The sequence below is a fragment of the Scyliorhinus torazame genome, chromosome 17, assembly GCF_047496885.1.
Source record: "Scyliorhinus torazame isolate Kashiwa2021f chromosome 17, sScyTor2.1, whole genome shotgun sequence".
Classification (NCBI taxonomy): Eukaryota; Metazoa; Chordata; class Chondrichthyes; order Carcharhiniformes; family Scyliorhinidae; genus Scyliorhinus; species Scyliorhinus torazame.
This window is the reverse complement of record NC_092723.1, coordinates 5149540-5167383: the sequence shown is the minus strand read 5'-3', so window position 1 is coordinate 5167383 and position 17844 is coordinate 5149540. Positions and strand designations below refer to the sequence as shown.

General features: G+C 50.9%; 1 protein-coding gene across 1 annotated transcript in view; it reads right to left on the bottom strand.

Moving 5' to 3' along the window:
• LOC140394553 (probable chitinase 10) overlaps positions 1-17844 on the bottom strand; it is a 136557-nt gene that overhangs the window by 10204 nt on the left and 108509 nt on the right. The window contains exons 18-20 of the mRNA XM_072481911.1: positions 8452-8575; positions 8144-8326; positions 1712-1828 (exon numbers count right to left, since the gene is read on the bottom strand). Coding sequence (XP_072338012.1) covers positions 1712-1828; positions 8144-8326; positions 8452-8575 — 424 coding nt within the window. The remainder of the gene's footprint in view (positions 1-1711; positions 1829-8143; positions 8327-8451; positions 8576-17844) is intronic.

Below are 17844 nucleotides of genomic sequence, written 5' to 3'. Positions count from 1 at the left end.
CTCAGGCAGAGACAATGGTAACATCATAGAAAGCGGAAACCACGTGCAGGAAACTGCACCGCCCATCACCCACCACCAGTAACAAAGTTCCCGATATGGCGGAGAATCCAGTGTCGGGGAAGAAACAGGGTTGGTTCCGATGTTCCAGTCTACTGTTGGTGGTGGCATCAAGGTTGGCGCCCCGCGCAAAAGGGAGGATGCAGACTCATTACATTGACTCATTTGCATCCTCCTGCTGGCGCAGGGTTGCGGACCTCGATGCCACTGCCAGCGGGGGAACGGAGCATTGGTAACGTGCACCAATCCTGTTTTTTACCTGCCGCTGGGTTCGCCGCCACATCGGGAATTCCACTACAGGCGCAGGCCGCAGAGAGGCCAGTCCATCACAGCTTACAATAATGATTGACTCTCTTGCTGATCAGGAATACTTATTGTTGCTTCAATAAGTAATGGTGGAGGGTATTCTTCTGTTCAACACAAATATATTTTCCTTAATCTCAGTTCCGTAGTCACACATGTTCCCGAGGTCCTACACTCTCTCTGCTTCCATCTATCACCCCATATTATACCCTGTTCATAGATCACAGAATTTACAGTGCAGAAGTAGGCCTTTCAGCCCATCAACTCTGCACCAGCCCTTGGAAAAGGCACCGGATTTAAGTCCACACCTCTACCCTATCCCCGTAACCCAGTAACCCCACCTAAACTTTTTGGACGCTAAGGGCAATTTAGCATGACCAATCCACCTAACCTGCACATCTTTGGACTGTGGGAGGAAACCGGAGCACCCGGGGGAAACCCACGCAGACACAGGGCGAACGTGCAGACTCCACACAGACAGTGACCCAAGCCGGGAATCGAACCTGGGACCCTGGTGCTATGAGCAACTGTGCTAACCACTGTGCTACCGTTGCCCGCAGCGTATTCCAATAATGATCTGCAAAGTCTATTTTTGTATCCAATCCAAAATACAAATGTGGTCATCGCAGACAATGAAATATGGAATGGGTCTATCACATCACATGGAGTGTGGAATGGGTCTTACAGCCTGAAATGAATGTGGAGAACGAGAAGGGGGATCAACTGCTGGATGTCCCTTTATTGTAATATGTATGTCACATTCAGAGTTGAGAGAGTCATCACTGGACAATCCCTTTCACCTGAAAAAATTTATTTTCTTCAGCCTCTCCTGCAGCCGAGAAACATTAGCCTTGCTCTTTATTTTGTACCTAAATGATACAAGACAATCAGTGTTTTTGTGGCAGTGAAGAATATTACCACCCTCTAAGCTGATGGTTGATAAAAACTCCATTGAAATTATTGAACTGTGACAATTTTTTATTCATTCTCGCAGAGCCAACATGTATCGCCCATCCCCAAGGACATTGGTGTGGATTGAGTTCCATGTCGGCCAGACCAGGTCAGGACAACAGATTTATGTCCCTAAAAGACATGAGTGAACCAGATGAATTTTTATGACAATCACCAATGGTTTCATAGTCACCAATAGCCTTTTTGATTTTTGTTGAATTCAAATTTTACCATCTGCCGAGGTGGGATTTGAACCCTGGTCCCCAGAACATGTCCCTGGATTACTAGTCCAGTGACAATACCACTGCGCCCCGACACATCTCAGACACTATTAATGAACTGTAAACTGGATACTTAGAGCATATGTGTGAAATTATGGAGGTAAATTCAAAACTCGTACTTTGGTTTTGAAGCTCTCACGATCATCAAATGCGACCCACTGATTACCCTTGAACGCATAACGAACCTTCTGATCTTCAATATATTTAAGGGTAGCATTTTTCAAAAACGGACAGACCTGTCAATCAAAACCAATAAGTCAAAATGAATGCTGTTCTCCCATAGGCTCAATCACATTTATATTTTAATCAAATTCTATCCATAATAAATAAAATACAATTTCTAATCATTGGAGAAGAAGAATGTCACGTTGTCAGCAAAAAAGTGAGAATCTTTCTAAAATGGACGCCTGCGTTATCAAATAAAGACAAATTGATATTGAGTCTGAAATGTGTGTGGAATTATCTTTTCTACGTTGACAGAGAGGATCAGGAAGGGATCAGGCATGATCTGATTGACTGGCGGAGCAGACTGGAGGGGCTGAATTGCCGACTTCTGCTCCTAATTCCCATGTTCCTATCTTCCTATTAATCACAAAGGAAGGGAACACTTATCCTCCCAGCAATTCCTTTCCAAAGACACAAACTGTAGACTTTATGGGCGCGAATCTCTCGAAATATGTCTAAGTGTGGTAGCGAGCGGGAATTGCACGAGCTCCCGGCGCCCGGCTCAGTGAGGCCAACAACGCAATTCGACGCTAATTGGTCCACTCAATGAGACCCCGATGGGCTTCTCACCGAAAATGAAGGCTCGCCAGCTGATTCGCCGGTACCGTGCTCGCCAGCTGGTTCACCGGTACCGTGCTCGCCAGCTGATTCACCGGTACCGTGCTCGCCAGCTGATTCACCGGTACCGTGCTCGCCAGCTGATTCACCGGCACCGTGCTCGCCAGCTGATTCACCGGTACCGTGCTCGCCAGCTGATTCACCGGCACCGTGCTCGCCAGCTGATTCACCGGCACCGTGCTCGCCAGCTGATTCACCGGCACCGTGCTCGCCAGCTGATTCACCGGTACCGTGCTCGCCAGCTGGTTCACCGGTACCGTGCTCGCCAGCTGATTCACCGGTACCGTGCTCGCCAGCTGATTCACCGGTACCGTGCCCGCCAGCTGATTCACCGGCACCGTGCTCGCCAGCTGATTCACCGGTACCGTGCTCGCCAGCTGTTTCGTCGGTACCGTGCTCGCCAGCTGATTCACCGGCACCGTGCTCGCCAGCTGATTCACCGGTACCGTGCTCGCCAGCTGATTCACCGGTACCGTGCTCGCCAGCTGATTCACCGGTACCGTGCTCGCCAGCTGATTCACCGGCACCGTGCTCGCCAGCTGATTCACCGGTACCGTGCTCGCCAGCTGATTCACCGGCACCGTGCTCGCCAGCTGATTCACCGGCACCGTGCTCGCCAGCTGATTCACCGGTACCGTGCCCGCCAGCTGATTCACCGGCACCGTGCTCGCCAGCTGATTCACCGGTACCGTGCTCGCCAGCTGGTTCGTCGGTACCGTGCTCGCCAGCTGGTTCACCGGTACCGTGCTCGCCAGCTGATTCACCGGCACCGTGCTCGCCAGCTGATTCACCGGTACCGTGCTCGCCAGGCCCCCGCTAACAAGGTCGAGCAGCACTTAAGCTGCACATGCTCAACCAACCCCAGCCAGCTCGCAATAATGGTGCCGAGGAGACCAGCCTAAAGATTCGGGAAAGCTGGCCAAGAAAAGCAATGAAGGCCAGGAGGGATGTCCTGTTCCCCCAACTGTCCCAAAGGGTGAGCCACAAGGCAGCCAGTGCTGGGAGCTCGCAGAGTGTGACCTGGAGGATTGGCCTTGAGTGCTGTAAGAAGGTCAATGACCTACACTGGGCTGCATGAGTGAGTAGATATCAAAGACCCCCACTACTCCTTCCAAGAGAGCATCCCCCCCCAACTCCCCATGTGACCCACCAACCCTCCCTCTGACCCAGAGCCGGGATCGAACCTGGGACCTCAGCGTCGTGAGGCAGCAATTCTAACCACTGTGCCACCGTGCTGCCGCTGTCAGCACCATTAGTGAAGGTGGCCAAAGTGGCGTGCAGTCGGTGATGGCCATTGCTGAGGGGCTAGGCAGAATGTCCAACTCACTGGGGGATGTGACCCAATACCAGGCTGACCTTGATGAGGTTCTGCAGGACATGTCCCTCTCTCAGCTGGGATTGGCTGAGGCACTGCGGAGCTGGTCCCAGTCACCTAGAAGCATCGCTGAGGGCGTTCACACAATGGTGCAGACATCGGGGAGCTGCCAGGGCTGGCAGAGCCAGGTGATGCAGAGGTAGCCGGGGTCGAACCCTACGCCACAAGGTGAACCATAGGGCCCCATGGGCGCCGACCGAGAGGAGGGGGCGCTGGGTGCCAATCTGGACTTGTCCCATGGAGTGGCCCCAGCTCCCCCGAGTTCCACCCCTCTGATGAGGCTGCATCTCGAAGTCAGCACACGGGACAGGGCGGCTCAGCTGTGCATGTACTGCCGACAAATGTGTTGGGCACCTCTGGCCTCAGAGCCCCCAAAAGGACCCCCGGCAAGGGCATCAAAGCCCTTAGGAAGAGCTGGCTGCCTCCACTTTTGATGAGCATCCTGGGGAAACATCTAGACATGGCAGTAGAGCTAGGTGGGTCAGGCATGTTGAGGATCACTGAGGGTCCCGGGGAGGGGAGGGAGAGGGTGGAGGGGGTTGGCACTGTTGGGAGAGTGTGAGATTGTGAAACACATTAAATACCTCTTTGCACAATGAGTATGATGCCTGTCACTTTCTTCCGCAATGTGGGCTGACCTCCGAATCCTTGGCCCATCTCTCCAGGCATCTCCCCCTCCTCGTGCAGTCACCCACCCTCCAGCCATGGACATGTCCACGGAGCTGTGTCCCATCCCCTGTGTGTTCGGATGTTGGCTGTTGCTTGCGTGGCGTTGCCTCCCGCAGTGTCCAGGCATCAAGGTGTGATTGGGATGCTAGGCAATGACTCCCACAGACTACATGGTGCCCCTACCCATGGGAATCCACTTGGATTGTGTGAAGTGCTCACTTAACCACGATTGCCAATTCCCTGTCGGCAATAGCCTTCAGCCACACAGCCAGAGGCCTCGCTAATTGTTTTATAGGTGGTCGGTGTGGCAGACGGACAGGGTCAAGGGTTGCCCTCGGAACGGGTAAATGATCTAAGGGCTGACATGGTGGCACCGTGAGTGGTTGCTTGCCAGTTGCTTCCTCTGCACCCGCCCCCCCCCACCCTCCTATGACAGCCCACCCCTACGGAATCACCCCTCACCCCGATCCGAGGGTTCCTCAGCCCCCAACGAGCAATTAAGTTGGCAATCGCAGCACACTCCCGCTCTTTGCCTGTGAGCAAAGATGGCTACTCCCCTCCTCGGCTCCCCATAGCAACCCTTCCGCCAGATTCACTTTTGTCAAAAGGAGTAATAATCGGCGCCACCGTGAGCACTTGCTGGGGAGGCCGCAAATGACAGGAGATTTGGATATGGGGTGTCTCCTGTAAATTGTATGGAAATTGGGCTTAAGTGGTGCTAATCGGTTTCTCGCCTCACTATGTTGAGGTCCTGATTTTGCCTCAAGGGAGCATTGCCAGTTGCATCGCAAACTGTTTGGCGCCTGGCGCAGTTCTTGTTTTTGCCCACTCCCGCTATTCACTGGCCTGATTTCTCTTGAGCGAGAGCGTAACAAGGCCGATGAATTGCACTCTCTGAATGAGCTCAGCTCTGTATAGTATGAAAATATTTCTTTCACTTTCTGTAATCGATATCATGCAGACATATATGCACACACAGATATAGGGCTGGATTCTCTGCCACTCACTGTCAGTAGCGGCGTTCCCGATGTAGCGCAATAAACTAGATGGACGGCATCCTGACGCTCCCATCCTGACTGGTGAGGGTCTCTCTTATAGGGATGGTCTCGGGCGGGGGCCTCTGTAATGGGGTTGTCACTGGTGGTGGGTTGGTGGGGGGGAAGGAGGAGGGCGTGAGGCAGTGGGATTTGGGGCCCGGAATTGGGTTGCGGTGTGGGAGGTTGTCAGCCTCTGGACCTTGCTATCAGGCCGCCCACTCAACATAATCCCAGCCCTGCATAAATGTGCATGCCGAGTGATGGCGAATCACGTGTGGATTCCCTTTCCCAGCCTAAGTGCAAATCACAAGTTATTCACCCCCGGTGGGAGAACATAGGGCGAGATTCTCCGTTACAGAAATTAAGGGGTGAATTCTCCGCCGGCAGGATTCTCCATTCTTCCGGCAGTCCACCTGGCAGCGCGGGGTTGTGACAATGGGAAATCCCATTGGCCAGAGGCGGAATGGAAAATCCCACCGCCAACAACGGCACGCTGCCGAGAAACAGAGCTAAGTGTTGACGCCGGGAATGAATTGGGAGTGTTCCCCATTCCCATTGGGGTTGCTAGTCCCATGTTAACGGACCAGCACTACACCCAAGTGAAACTAATGCAATTCCAAATGGCACCAACATGGGATTTTCTGGGGCCAGAATTTGCACTGGAGAGCTTGACAAGTTGGAACTGCGCACACACCATTCCCCACACACACTCAATGCAGCCAGGAAGGTGGCACCAAGATTTACTGATGCAATGCTGGAGACAGTGTTGGATGCTGTGGAGGAAAGGGGGGATAGCCTATTCCCCAGGATGGGCAGGAGGCCACCATCAGCGGAAGTCAACCAGGCCTGGGCAAAGGTGGCACAGGTGGTGAGCGCCATAGGCCCCACTGTGAGAACCGACCTGCAATGTCGGAAGATGATGAACGACCTCCGTAGGGCAGCCGTGATGAGGCACAACCTCCCTGCCCTTCGCATCACCCCCATCCCTTACTCCTCACCCCCACCCCCCCAAATGCTCCCCATTCAAGAAGGGTCACCATCTTGTGCGCATGTTCTGCAAACTTTGTTTTTCAAATTGCTTTGCTGTCTGACTTCAGTTTTTAAAAGAGTTCTTTGCTTTACAACGGTGCAGCTCCACACTGTACTGTACACAACATGTGTTTGAAGAACCTGCAAGCACGGCAGCAATTTTAAAGTCACTTCCTGTATTGTGGAGTATTTCAGACTGTAATGTTAGAGTGTTTCAATTTTTACATTGATTTTTCTGGGCAAACATCCTCAGAAACCTAACTCCGGTTTTAGCATTGATTCCAATGGGAAACCCTGGAAGGGATTCTCCAGTCCTCCAGCCGTCTGTTTCTCAGCTGCCTGCCCTTCACTGGCGGTGGGATTCTATCTTCATGCCGATTGTCAGAGGGATTTCCCCTTGCAACCATCGCACACCGCCCCGAAACCAACTGGTGGGGCTGTACGCTGATGCACTAAGCGTCAAGAACCACAAAGACATGTGAGACTTTAACCAAGGCTTTAATACACTACGTAGGAGGCTTACCCGACACAGACAACCCCAGACAAAGTGGGTCCGGTCTCAGAAGTTGGGTCTTATACTTAACTCCCGGTGGAGTGGCCAAGGCGGAGCTCTCCGTGGCCAGGTCAGGTTACATACGGGTGACCGAACCTCTACAGAGCTACAGTACAATACACAGTACCATACACAGGATTACAGGGCCACGTTACACACAACTATTATATAACTATGTACAATGCTAGGGAAGTACAGTGGTGTGTCACCACATACGCCCGGCGGGAAAATTGAATTGCAACGACTGGAGAGTACTGGCCCATGCTTCACTGAATGGTGTTTCACTGGAAGTGGCAATTTTCAGGAACGCAACCAACACGACCAACCCTTTCAGTAAGGACACCCTGTACCTCATTAAATGTTCAGCTCTTTGTCTTAAAGTTGGGTTGAAGTCATCCAGTCCAAAAACTTCCAATAGTTTACCAAACTACTGGGTGTTCTTCACTCCGGTACCTTCCATTCTCCATTCACATACTAATTAAGCAAGGTTAAATAAAAAGTCCAATTCAACTTCATATGATGTTTGGTGTCAGTATCTAGCAGTTGTTCTCCCACTACTTTTCATGTCCAAAATTACGTGGCGTTACTGGGTTAGGGGGAGAGGGGGCAGGCGTAGGTTTAAGTGGGTGCTTTTTCCAAGCTCCGGTACAGACTCGATGGACCGAATGGTCTCCCTCCACTGTAAATTCTATGATACTGCAGAGTTCTTGTCTGACCCGGGGATGAAGCTGTCAACGACCAAAAATAATCATTCCACTGATTTGTTCTGGAGAACCAAAACCTGAGAGAGTTTGCAGGAAATTACACTCACACCACTTGCCTGTTCCTTTCCCCCTTTCAATCTGATTCTGGACAGATGTACAAATATATATCGGTATATACACATGTTTTTGCAGAAACAAAGCGCAATTCTAGTTTTTAACAGAACCAACAAGGAAATTCCACCACAATGTCGTGAATCAATTTCCCCCTGATCACCTTCCACCTGAAATCAATTTGAGAAACTTTATCATGTGAAACCGAATAACATTTGCAGCATAATTACCTCATAATACGCCAAGATTCCAGATTTCTGGGTGTTTGGACCAGGGTCACCTTTTCCAGCAATTGGAGCAAAGAGACCTGTGTTGGAAGTTTTAAGGGTGAAGCTAATTCCAAATGTTGGAAATCCAACAAGTAGTTTTGCTGCTGATGCACTTTGCTCCCTCCAGTATTTCAAAAGGAAATTCTGCAAAATAATAGAGCTTGGTACCTTTATTGAGGTTTTACATAGCTAAAAACCATTTTCTGTATTATATTGGTAAAAAAAATTAAAGCGATAATATAAATAATACTTTGAGCATACATACTTACAATATTAAAATGCTTGTATGGGGGATGTTCCTTGAAGCCAGAATACAGGGGACTATGGTGCCCAGTAAAACCATCCCACACACCTCGAAGATTTAATGAGATCACAGAGATAAAGTCCAGATATCTGTTGAAGGAAACACGAAATGAAGCATTGCAATCCAGTTATTTCCAATAGTCAATTATATCTAATTGCGAATGGTTTACGGATTCCCAGTCAGAGTTCAAACTTTGCATCCTATCTTTGATGTTTGGAGCCAGAACATTGCTTGAAGACGGAGGGCAGGATTCTCCATTTAGGAGATCATGGGCGTGATCTTCCGGCCTCGTTACACGTGAGCTCAAGCGTAACAAGGCCGGGGAATAGCAGGAGAGGGCAACAACAAGATCCGCGCTGGGCACCAAACAGTTTGCGATGCAACCGGCCCGCTCCCGTAGGCCAAATCGGGATCTCACCCGTAGCGTGGCGAGAAACCAATTCTCACCACTTATGCCCAATTTCCACACAATTAACGAGAGCGGCTTTCGTCATTCATCGGCTCTCCAGCAAGTGGTCACGCTGGCAGCCTTTAGTACTCCCTTTGAAAAACGTGAACCTGGCAGAAGGGTTTCCGTGGGGAGCCGAGGAGGTAAGTAGCCAGCTTTGCTCACAGGCAAAGAGCCCAGGGGTGCTGGGCATGCTGCCCCATGCTCAGCGGGGCGGGGGGGGGATGGGGTGGGGGACGCTCCGCAGGAGTGTGCCTCCATAGGAGGGAGGGGGCAACCCTTGTTGCTCTCTTTCTATGTTTTCATTTTCAAAGAGTTGTTCCAGGAAAAAAAGCATTGATTTAGCTACCTGCTTTAGCAACTCAAAAGATATAGATTGCTTTTAAACCTGCTGGTAAGATGGGGTCAGAATCTCAGGAAAGCCAGTCCTATTCAAGCGAGAATGCAGAGTGCTGGGCCATGACCTCGCAAAGGGGTTTATGAGATTTTGTTTTTGAATTGGAACAGTTAATGGGGGATTCATTAAGTGTTGTACATAGATTACTGTTGCTGTGGGTATCTTTATGTTTGTAATTGATAAAAATTCTTGCTGGTTTCTTATGCAAATGTTAACTAAATTCCGAGAATAAAGCTTATTTTGATTAAAGTCTCTAGGAAGACAATTGAATCACACCTCAAGTGAAGGCTCTTGTGTTCATCCTAGCCAAATTCAACAAAACGTTATACGTCAGGTGAACTCCATAATACACTTGGATATTTTAAACCCTGGCACATAACAAAATTGGGGGCTCGTGGAATAAAAGTCTGTCTTTCGTGATTGGGTTGGCTTAGTGAACTTATAGACTTTGAGGGGTGAGAATATTTGTGTTTGCATTTCAGGTGTTGTATTTACGTTTAAATCGGGAGTGTGTTGTGGACAATGGCTCTTTCAGAGGCTCAGGCATTTTTGGGGGTGCAGAAGATCAGTAACTTACAAAGGGAGACTGAAAAAGAGGCTTTTAGATTTGGCAAAAACATTGCAGTTAACATTGCTTGACAAAATATGAAATGAAGAGGAAATTCGGCAGTTGCTGAACATTTAAAATTGTCAGAGACACAGTCGGAATTATTGGAAATGGCAAGAATTCAATTACAGATCAAGCAGCTTGAAAATGAAAATGAATTAAAGTAGCTTGAATTTGAAATGAAGGAAAAATAAAGAAATCCAAGCACAACAAAAAGTGATTAAAAAGGGAGGTGTAAATCAGGGAAAACGAAAAGGAGAGAGAGGAAAGGGGAAAAAACGAATAGCCCTAGCAGAACAAAATGCGAGAGAAAGGGAGGTACAGATCAAGGAGAAATAAAAAGAGAGAGAGGAAAAATAAAAAAAGAGAGACTTTGAACTTCAGAAACTGGCCATGGAACATGAACGTCAGTTAAAATTGGTAGAGACAAAGAGAAACGTAGGGTCTGAGGATAGTGATGAGGATATGAGAAAGCGCAAGAGCATCATGGTCGAATGCGCCATGGCCCCCACAGAACAGCGCTACGTGCAGACAGAAAAGGAATGCCTGGGACTTTTGACCGGTGTCGTCAAGTTTCATGATTATGTGTACGGCCTTCCCCAATTCACCGTCGAGACCGACCATCGCCCGCTGGTCAATATAATACGAAAAGACTTGAACGACATGACGCCTCCAGCGCATTCTGCTCAAACTCCGGCAATACGACATCCAGCTCGTATATACCCCGGGCAAAGACCTGATCATAGCCGACGCTCTGTCCAGGGCAGTCAACACCCCATGTGACCCAGCGGGATTCGTCTGGTTGACGCCCATGTGGCCTTCGTGGCCTCCAATCTACCGGCCACGGATGAACGCCTCGTCCAAATTCGCCGCGAGACTGCGGCTGACCCCCAGCTACAGCGTGTCATGTGCCACCTAACAGGCGGATGGTTCATGGGCCAATGCCCGCAGTTCTACAACATCAGAGACGATCTGGCGGTAGTCAATGGTGTTCTCCTGAAACTGGACCGCATTGTTATCCCGCACAGCATGCGCCAGCTTGTCTTGGAACAACTACACGTGGGCCACCTTGGCGTGGAGAAGTGCCGCCGACGGGCCCGAGAGGCAGTGTACGGGCCCGGCATCAATGACGACATCGCCAACACAGTGCTCAACTGCCCCACCTGTCAGCGGTTCCAGCCGGCCCAACCATGTGAGACCCTACAGCCCCATGAGTTGGTCACGTCCCCTTGTTCCAAGGTCGGCATCGACCTGTTCCACACGCTGGGCAGGGCAGGGATTATGTTCTGATTGTAGACTATTTTTCAAACTACCCGGAGGTGGTACGTTTGCACGACATCACATCGTCTGCAGTCATCCGTGCCTGTAAGGACACCTTTGCTCGTCACGGCGTCCCACTCACTGTGATGTCGGACAATGGCCTCTGCTTCGCAAGCCAGGAATGGTCCAACTTTGCCAGGAGGTACAACTTTGTGCATGTGATATCCAGTCCCCTGTACCCCCAATCCAATGGCAAAGTGGAGAAGGGCGCCCACATAGTCAAACGGCTCCTCTGCAAGGCTGCGGATGCGGGATTCGACTTCTACCTCGCCCTGCTGGCCTATCGCTCGGCCCCACTGTCCACGGGCCTGTCGCCAGCCCAGCTGCTCATGGGTCGCACCCTGAGGACGACGGTGCCGTCCATTCATGACCCAGACCTCGACCACGTTCCGGTCCTTCAACGAATGCAACTGTCTCGTGCACAGCACAAGGCAGCTCATGACTCCCGTGCAGCTGATCTCCCTGCTCTGGCTCCAGATGACAACATCCGCATCCATCTTCCGGATGGTGGCTGGTCTGCAACTGCTGTGGTTCTTCGGCAGGTGGCCCCCCGCTCGTTCCTGGTTCGTCTACCGGATGGTTCCATTCTGCGCCGTAATCGACGTGCCCTTCGTCTCGTTCCACGCTCGCTACGTGATCCTCCGCCAGTGTCACGCCCTCCTGTTGTCCCTGACCTGGACTATGCGGAGATTCCGGTTACTCTGCATCCGCCTCACTCTGACACAGTCCAGCCCGATCCTCAGCCGGTGGCTCCTGACCCGCCCTTGAGGCGGTCAACCAGAATCCATCGCCCACCTCTTAATTTGTGAACTTTGTGCACTAATGGACTCTCTGGTCTGTTCTGTTCTTCCGGTTAATCGTTCAAGTGGTTTGTATATAGTGTTCATCTTGTTATTTGTGTGACACACTGTTTTTCCTCCACCAGGCACCTTCCCATGTAAATAGCTTAGTTTTATGTACATAGTCCTGTAAATATTTCGCACACACGCAGTCAGGAACACTCACCACACACTATTTATTGTCACGCAGACACGTTTTTTTATATAAAAGGGGGATGTCATAATATACACCAGTATATCATGGTGCAGACACACACTGATGGACACACAGTGGGACCAATCAACACACACAACACCGCAGCCAATCACCAGTGAGAGCACACACACTATAAAGACAGGGGGCATCAGAGTTCCCGCTCATTCGAGTAGCAGCTAGCTAGGAGCACAGAGCTCACATCCTGCAACACAGACATTCACCATGTGCTGAGTGCATCAACTGGTTAGGACAAGGCAAAGGTCTTTAGTTAAAGCTCGAATCGTATTTACCCACAGTGAGAGTATGTTTAAATAGTTAACCTTTTTAATAAAATAGTGTTGCACTACTTCAAGTGTTGGTGATCTGTATGTGATCCAGAACATCCAACACATCATGGGCAAAGTTTACTCATGTGTACCAAGAGAAGTAGGTAAATAATTCAAAATCTTAAGAGATATGGTAGCTCGTCAATCCTTGATGGTAAGAGATGACTAGTTATGTAGTTTGGGAGGAATATTGCCAGGAAAGATGGTAATATATGGAATTCAGAGTGAGAGGAGTAGTGTTCCATTATATGAGGTGAAGAGTGGTGAAGTGGTGGTAGGAGTAATAGAGAAACTATCTTATCCAAGAATACAGTTTATCTTGGGTAATGATATAGCTGGATCGCATGTGGGAGTGATGCCTACTGTGGTTGATAAGCCAGTGGAAAGTCAAACAACTGAATTGTTGAATGACCAATATCTAGTGACTAGTATCAAGGTCATAAAGTCAGAGGTTAAGACAAGAGGAGAAATCAAAGAGTGAAGATAAACTTGAAGTTCAATTATCAGATATGATTTTTGACCAGATGGTTGGAAAAGAACAAGAACATGTGGAGGATGAGGCGGATATTTTTAGTTCTAGAAAATTGGCGGAGTTACAAAAGAATGCTAAAACGGATGAATTAGAAAGCATACACAGGAGAGGAATCTGAGTGTATAGCAGAATGGTATTACCTTAAAAACGATGTTTTAATAAGAAAATGGAGACCTTTACATATGCAGGCGGATGAAAAGTAGGCAGAAGTGCATCAAGTGGTATTCTGGTAGGGTACAGAAAGGAGGTGTGGCGAGTAGCACATGAGATTGGAAACCAAAGAGAAAATGCTGGAAAATCTCAGCAGGTCTGGCAACATCTGTAGGGAGAGAAGAGAGCTAACGTTTCGAGTCCAGATGACCCTTTGGTATCGAAACCGGACAGTACCCAACGATTGTGTGTAGCCTATAGAAAGGTTAATGCAGTTACAAGAACAGACTCTTATCCTATCCCACGGTTGGAGGACTGAATTGAGAAGGTGGGACAATCAGCTTTTATCTCCAAACTGGATTTACTTAAAAGTTACTGGCAGGCACCTTTACCCGAAAGGGCAAAGGAGATTTCAGCTTTTGTGATTCCAAATGGTATGTACCAATTCAATGGTATGCCATTTGGCATGAAAAACGCCCCAGCCACATCTCAACGTTTACTGACAAAGTAATTTCAGGATTACCCAATTGTGCAGTGTAGATAGACAAGCTGGTGATTTTTTGTCAGACATGGAAAGAACATTTGAAGATTCTGATGGAGTTATTCGATCGACTTCAGAAGGCGGGTTTGGTGGTAAACCTTGCCAAAAGTGAGTTTGGGAAAGCTGAAGTCACATTCCTTGGCCATACATTTGGACATGGACAAATGGTCTCAAGGGATAGAAAAACAAAAATTATTGGGGAGTTTCCAATACCCTCGACACAAAGGGAAATAATGAGATTTCTTGGCATGAGTATTTTGTACCGTAGGTTTGTGCCGGATTTTAGTAGTGTGGCTGCTCCACTGATGGACTTGCTGAAGGAGCGTAGCAAATTTCAGTGGACAGCGGAAATTGACAGGCATTTGACGGCCTGAAGTCTGTGTTAACCACTGCTCCTGCGTTGGCCACCCCAAATTACACAAAACCAGTCAAGGTTGCTATGGATGTGAGTGATGTGGGCGTAGGTTCTGTGCGCTTGCAAGAAGACGACAAAGGAATAGAGCGGCCAATTGGGTATTTTTCCAAAAATTTAAATGATCACCAGAGGAAGTATCCAACAATTGAAAAGGAGACTTTGAGCTTGGTGCTGACTTTGCAACATTTTAACATTTATGTTATCAGCAATTCGTCTGAAACAAGCATATATACTGATCATAATCTCTTGATGTTTTTGGAGAAATACAAGAATAAAAATGCCCAACTGTTTCAATGGAGTTTATTATTACAGCCATTTAATTTAAAACTTATACATGTGGCAGGACCAGAAAACGCGATAGCCGATGCTTTGTCACGAATGTGATATTGAGAAACAGGTTCGATGGTGGAAGGCAAAGAACTAAAATGGATCGTATAATTGGAAATGTTTGCCTATTTTAATGTTTTAAAATGTATGTTAATTGTCAAGTGTTAGGAATGGGCTCGTGAAAAGGTGAAAAATCCAACCATTTTTCAAGCTGGTGGTTTATTTTTCTTTCTTGATGGGAGGTGTTTTGGGACTGTCCCTTTAAGAAAGGTTTTTGTCTGATCACATGGCTTCAGTGATGTAATTGTGATGGTGGAGCTGGGCTGTGGCTCTGTGAGCTATTTTTGCTTTCTCTTTCACATTTGACTCCTGTGGACTCTTAACCCGTCTCACCAGCAGGTTTAAAGCCTTTCATAAAGCAAACTATGGCCGGGATTCTCCGAGCTCTCGCCGGCTCGGAGAATCGGAGTTGACGCCGAGACGGCTCCCGACGCCGGACCGACGCCGGGATGCGATTCTCCGGCGACCGGAGAATCACTGCCAGCCTTGCGCGCGCGATCGATGCGGCACTGGTCGGGGGCTGTTGAAAGAGACCCCCGTGGCGATTCTCCGCGGTCAACCGGCCAGGTTCCCGTAGGTGTGGTTCTAACATGGTTCCACCCGGCGGGAGCTCGGATCCGCAGCCGCGGCGGCCGTCCTGGTGGGGATGGGGGGTGGGAGGATCAGATTCCGGGGGGGGGGGAGGGGGGGGCTCCACGACGGCCAGGCCCGCGATCGGGGGCCACCGATTGGCGGGCGCGCGTGATCCGGGGTGGGGCGACCTTCTTCCGCGCCGGCCCGCTGTGTGGCTCCGTCACGTTGCACGGGCCCTGCGCGGAATCGGCTGCTGCGCCGCATGTGCAGACCCGCGGCCGGCAGTGCAGGGCCGCGTATCGGCGCCGGTGCTGCGTGGAGCACTCCAGCGCGGGGCCACGGAATCGCTGGGCCAGGAGCCTCATTGACTCCGGTGTGAAGCTCTCCGGTGTTTGCGCCGGCATCAACACTTAGCCGCCGTGTTGCAGACTCCCAGCCGATATCGTTTCTGTTATCAAAGCAGGGAGCTGTAATCAATGGGTTTCTTCTGGCAACTCATGAAAAAGAAAATAGAGAGAGAGACAGGCCAAAACACTTATTATCTCTGTCTGTAGTCCACAGCAGCCAACACTGAAAGTAAGAGTAAAACAAACCTCACAGCCACAGATCAGCTCCACCCACAAAATGACATCCATGAAGCCATGTGATGAGACAAAAACCTTTCTTAAAGGGGCACTCCCATGACAGGACACATGTCCTTGGCCAGAGGCTGGGTGAGCACCACGGGGAGGGGGTGGGCAGGGGATGCCTGGAGAGGTGGGCAAAGGGTCCGGGGCTCAGCCCGCATTGTGGAAGGAAGTGACAGAGGCATCATAATGGTTGTGTAAAAAGGTGTTTAATATACAATCCCCCATTCATGATAATGCCACCCCCTCCAACCCCCTAGCCCCCAACTCCACACTCTCCCCACTCCTCCCTACCCCCCGCCCCCTCCCCCCTACCCTGGTGCCTTCAATGATCCTCAACGTGCCTGGCCTTCCTAGCTGTACCACTACATCCTTAGTGTTCCCACAGGATGCACATCTGAGGTGGAGGCTGCCAGCTGCTTACAATGCCCTTGGCGGCATCCTCAGGGGCTGGAGGGCCCTGGATCACTTGTTGGCGGCACATGCACAGTTGTGCTGCCCTGTCCCGTGTGCTGGCTGTGAGATGCAACCCCGTCAGAGGGGTGGAACTCGGGAATACTGGTGGCTACTGCTGCCATTCCATGGGCTGGGTCCGTGCCGCCACTCAGCCACCCCTCCCTCGGTCGGTGCCCGTAGGGCCCTGGGGTTAGCCTTGGGATGGAGGGGCAGCTGGTTCGAGCTCCGGCTGCCTGTGCATCGTCTGGCTCTGCCAGCCCTGGCGGCACCCCATGGTCCGCACCATCGTGTCGATGCCTTCACTCATGGTGCCAACGTCATGTACCAGGCTCTCCACTGCGGTCGCCACCCTGACAGTGTTGGCCTCGGTGCCACTCATCCGCAGCGCCATCTGCTGCACCCGTAGCCTCTGGGACACCTCCAAGTGGCTATGGAACTGCTGGAGTGACGCTGACATCTCCCTCTGAATGTCCCGGCCCCTCCCTCATGTCTCCATCAGCTCCGGGTAACCCGCTTCCAGAGGCTCAGCAATAGGCTGGGACCCAGGTGGGCCCTGGGATCCAGCCGACCTCTGACTGCTGTCTCGTCTGGGGGTCCCTGTCTCCACCTGATGTACATCAGCAGCAGTGTGGTGCTCACCAGATTGTGCCCCATGTGCCGGACCACAAACATGTCCCACCTAGACGTGTGTATCTGCTTTGGTGGAGGTGGGATTGACAGCTGTGCGATTACTATGGTGGCACCCTCGGAGCCCTCCTCCGAGGTGGTCCCCTGGGAGGCAGGAGAGGGAGCCTCCCGGGATGCGCCGGCGCCGCCAGCTGGAAGACCTGCGGGAGAATGGACATGTGGTCAGTGGGAGGGACGGGTCAGTCAGTAAGACAATCACTACTCAGGTTTGACAGGTCCTCCGTGTGGATGCCGTTGGTCTCTCACCTCTGTGGCGTCCGCCAGCTTCTGTGTTGGTGATCGTTCTGTCCTCGGCCACACCAGTCACCTCCAGGGCCTGTACCTCGAAGGAGGTGAGGATTCTTAAGTCTGGAATCCCACTGCCAGTCAGGATCCCTCTCCCGCCGATTGTGGGAGACCTTTTCCTGAGGAGGCACAGAGAGAGCATTGTTAGCCATGCGCGTGGTTCACAGTTGTGTGGTGGGGGTGTGAAGGCAGGGTTAACGGGGAAGGGGGAGCGAGGGCTGGGGTGTCTTGGGAAATTGGGGCTGGGTGCTCCCTTGGGGGGTGGGGTGGGTGGGGTGGGTGTCTACTCACTCGAGCTGACCGTTGTAGGCCGTTGACCTTCCTGCACTGCTGACCAGTCCGCTTGGTCATCGTGTTGAAATGAACGGCAGCCGCCACCTCATCCCAGGCAGCACAGGCTGCCTTGTGGCTCACCCTCCAGGACCCATGGGGGTACAGGACATCCCGCTTGGTCTCCACCGCGTCCAGGAGCCTCCCCTGGAGTGCTAGACTGGCGAGTGCGGTCCCGGTGAATCGGCTGGCGAGTGCGGTCCCGGTGAATCGGCTGGCCAGTGCGGTCCCGGTGAATCGGCT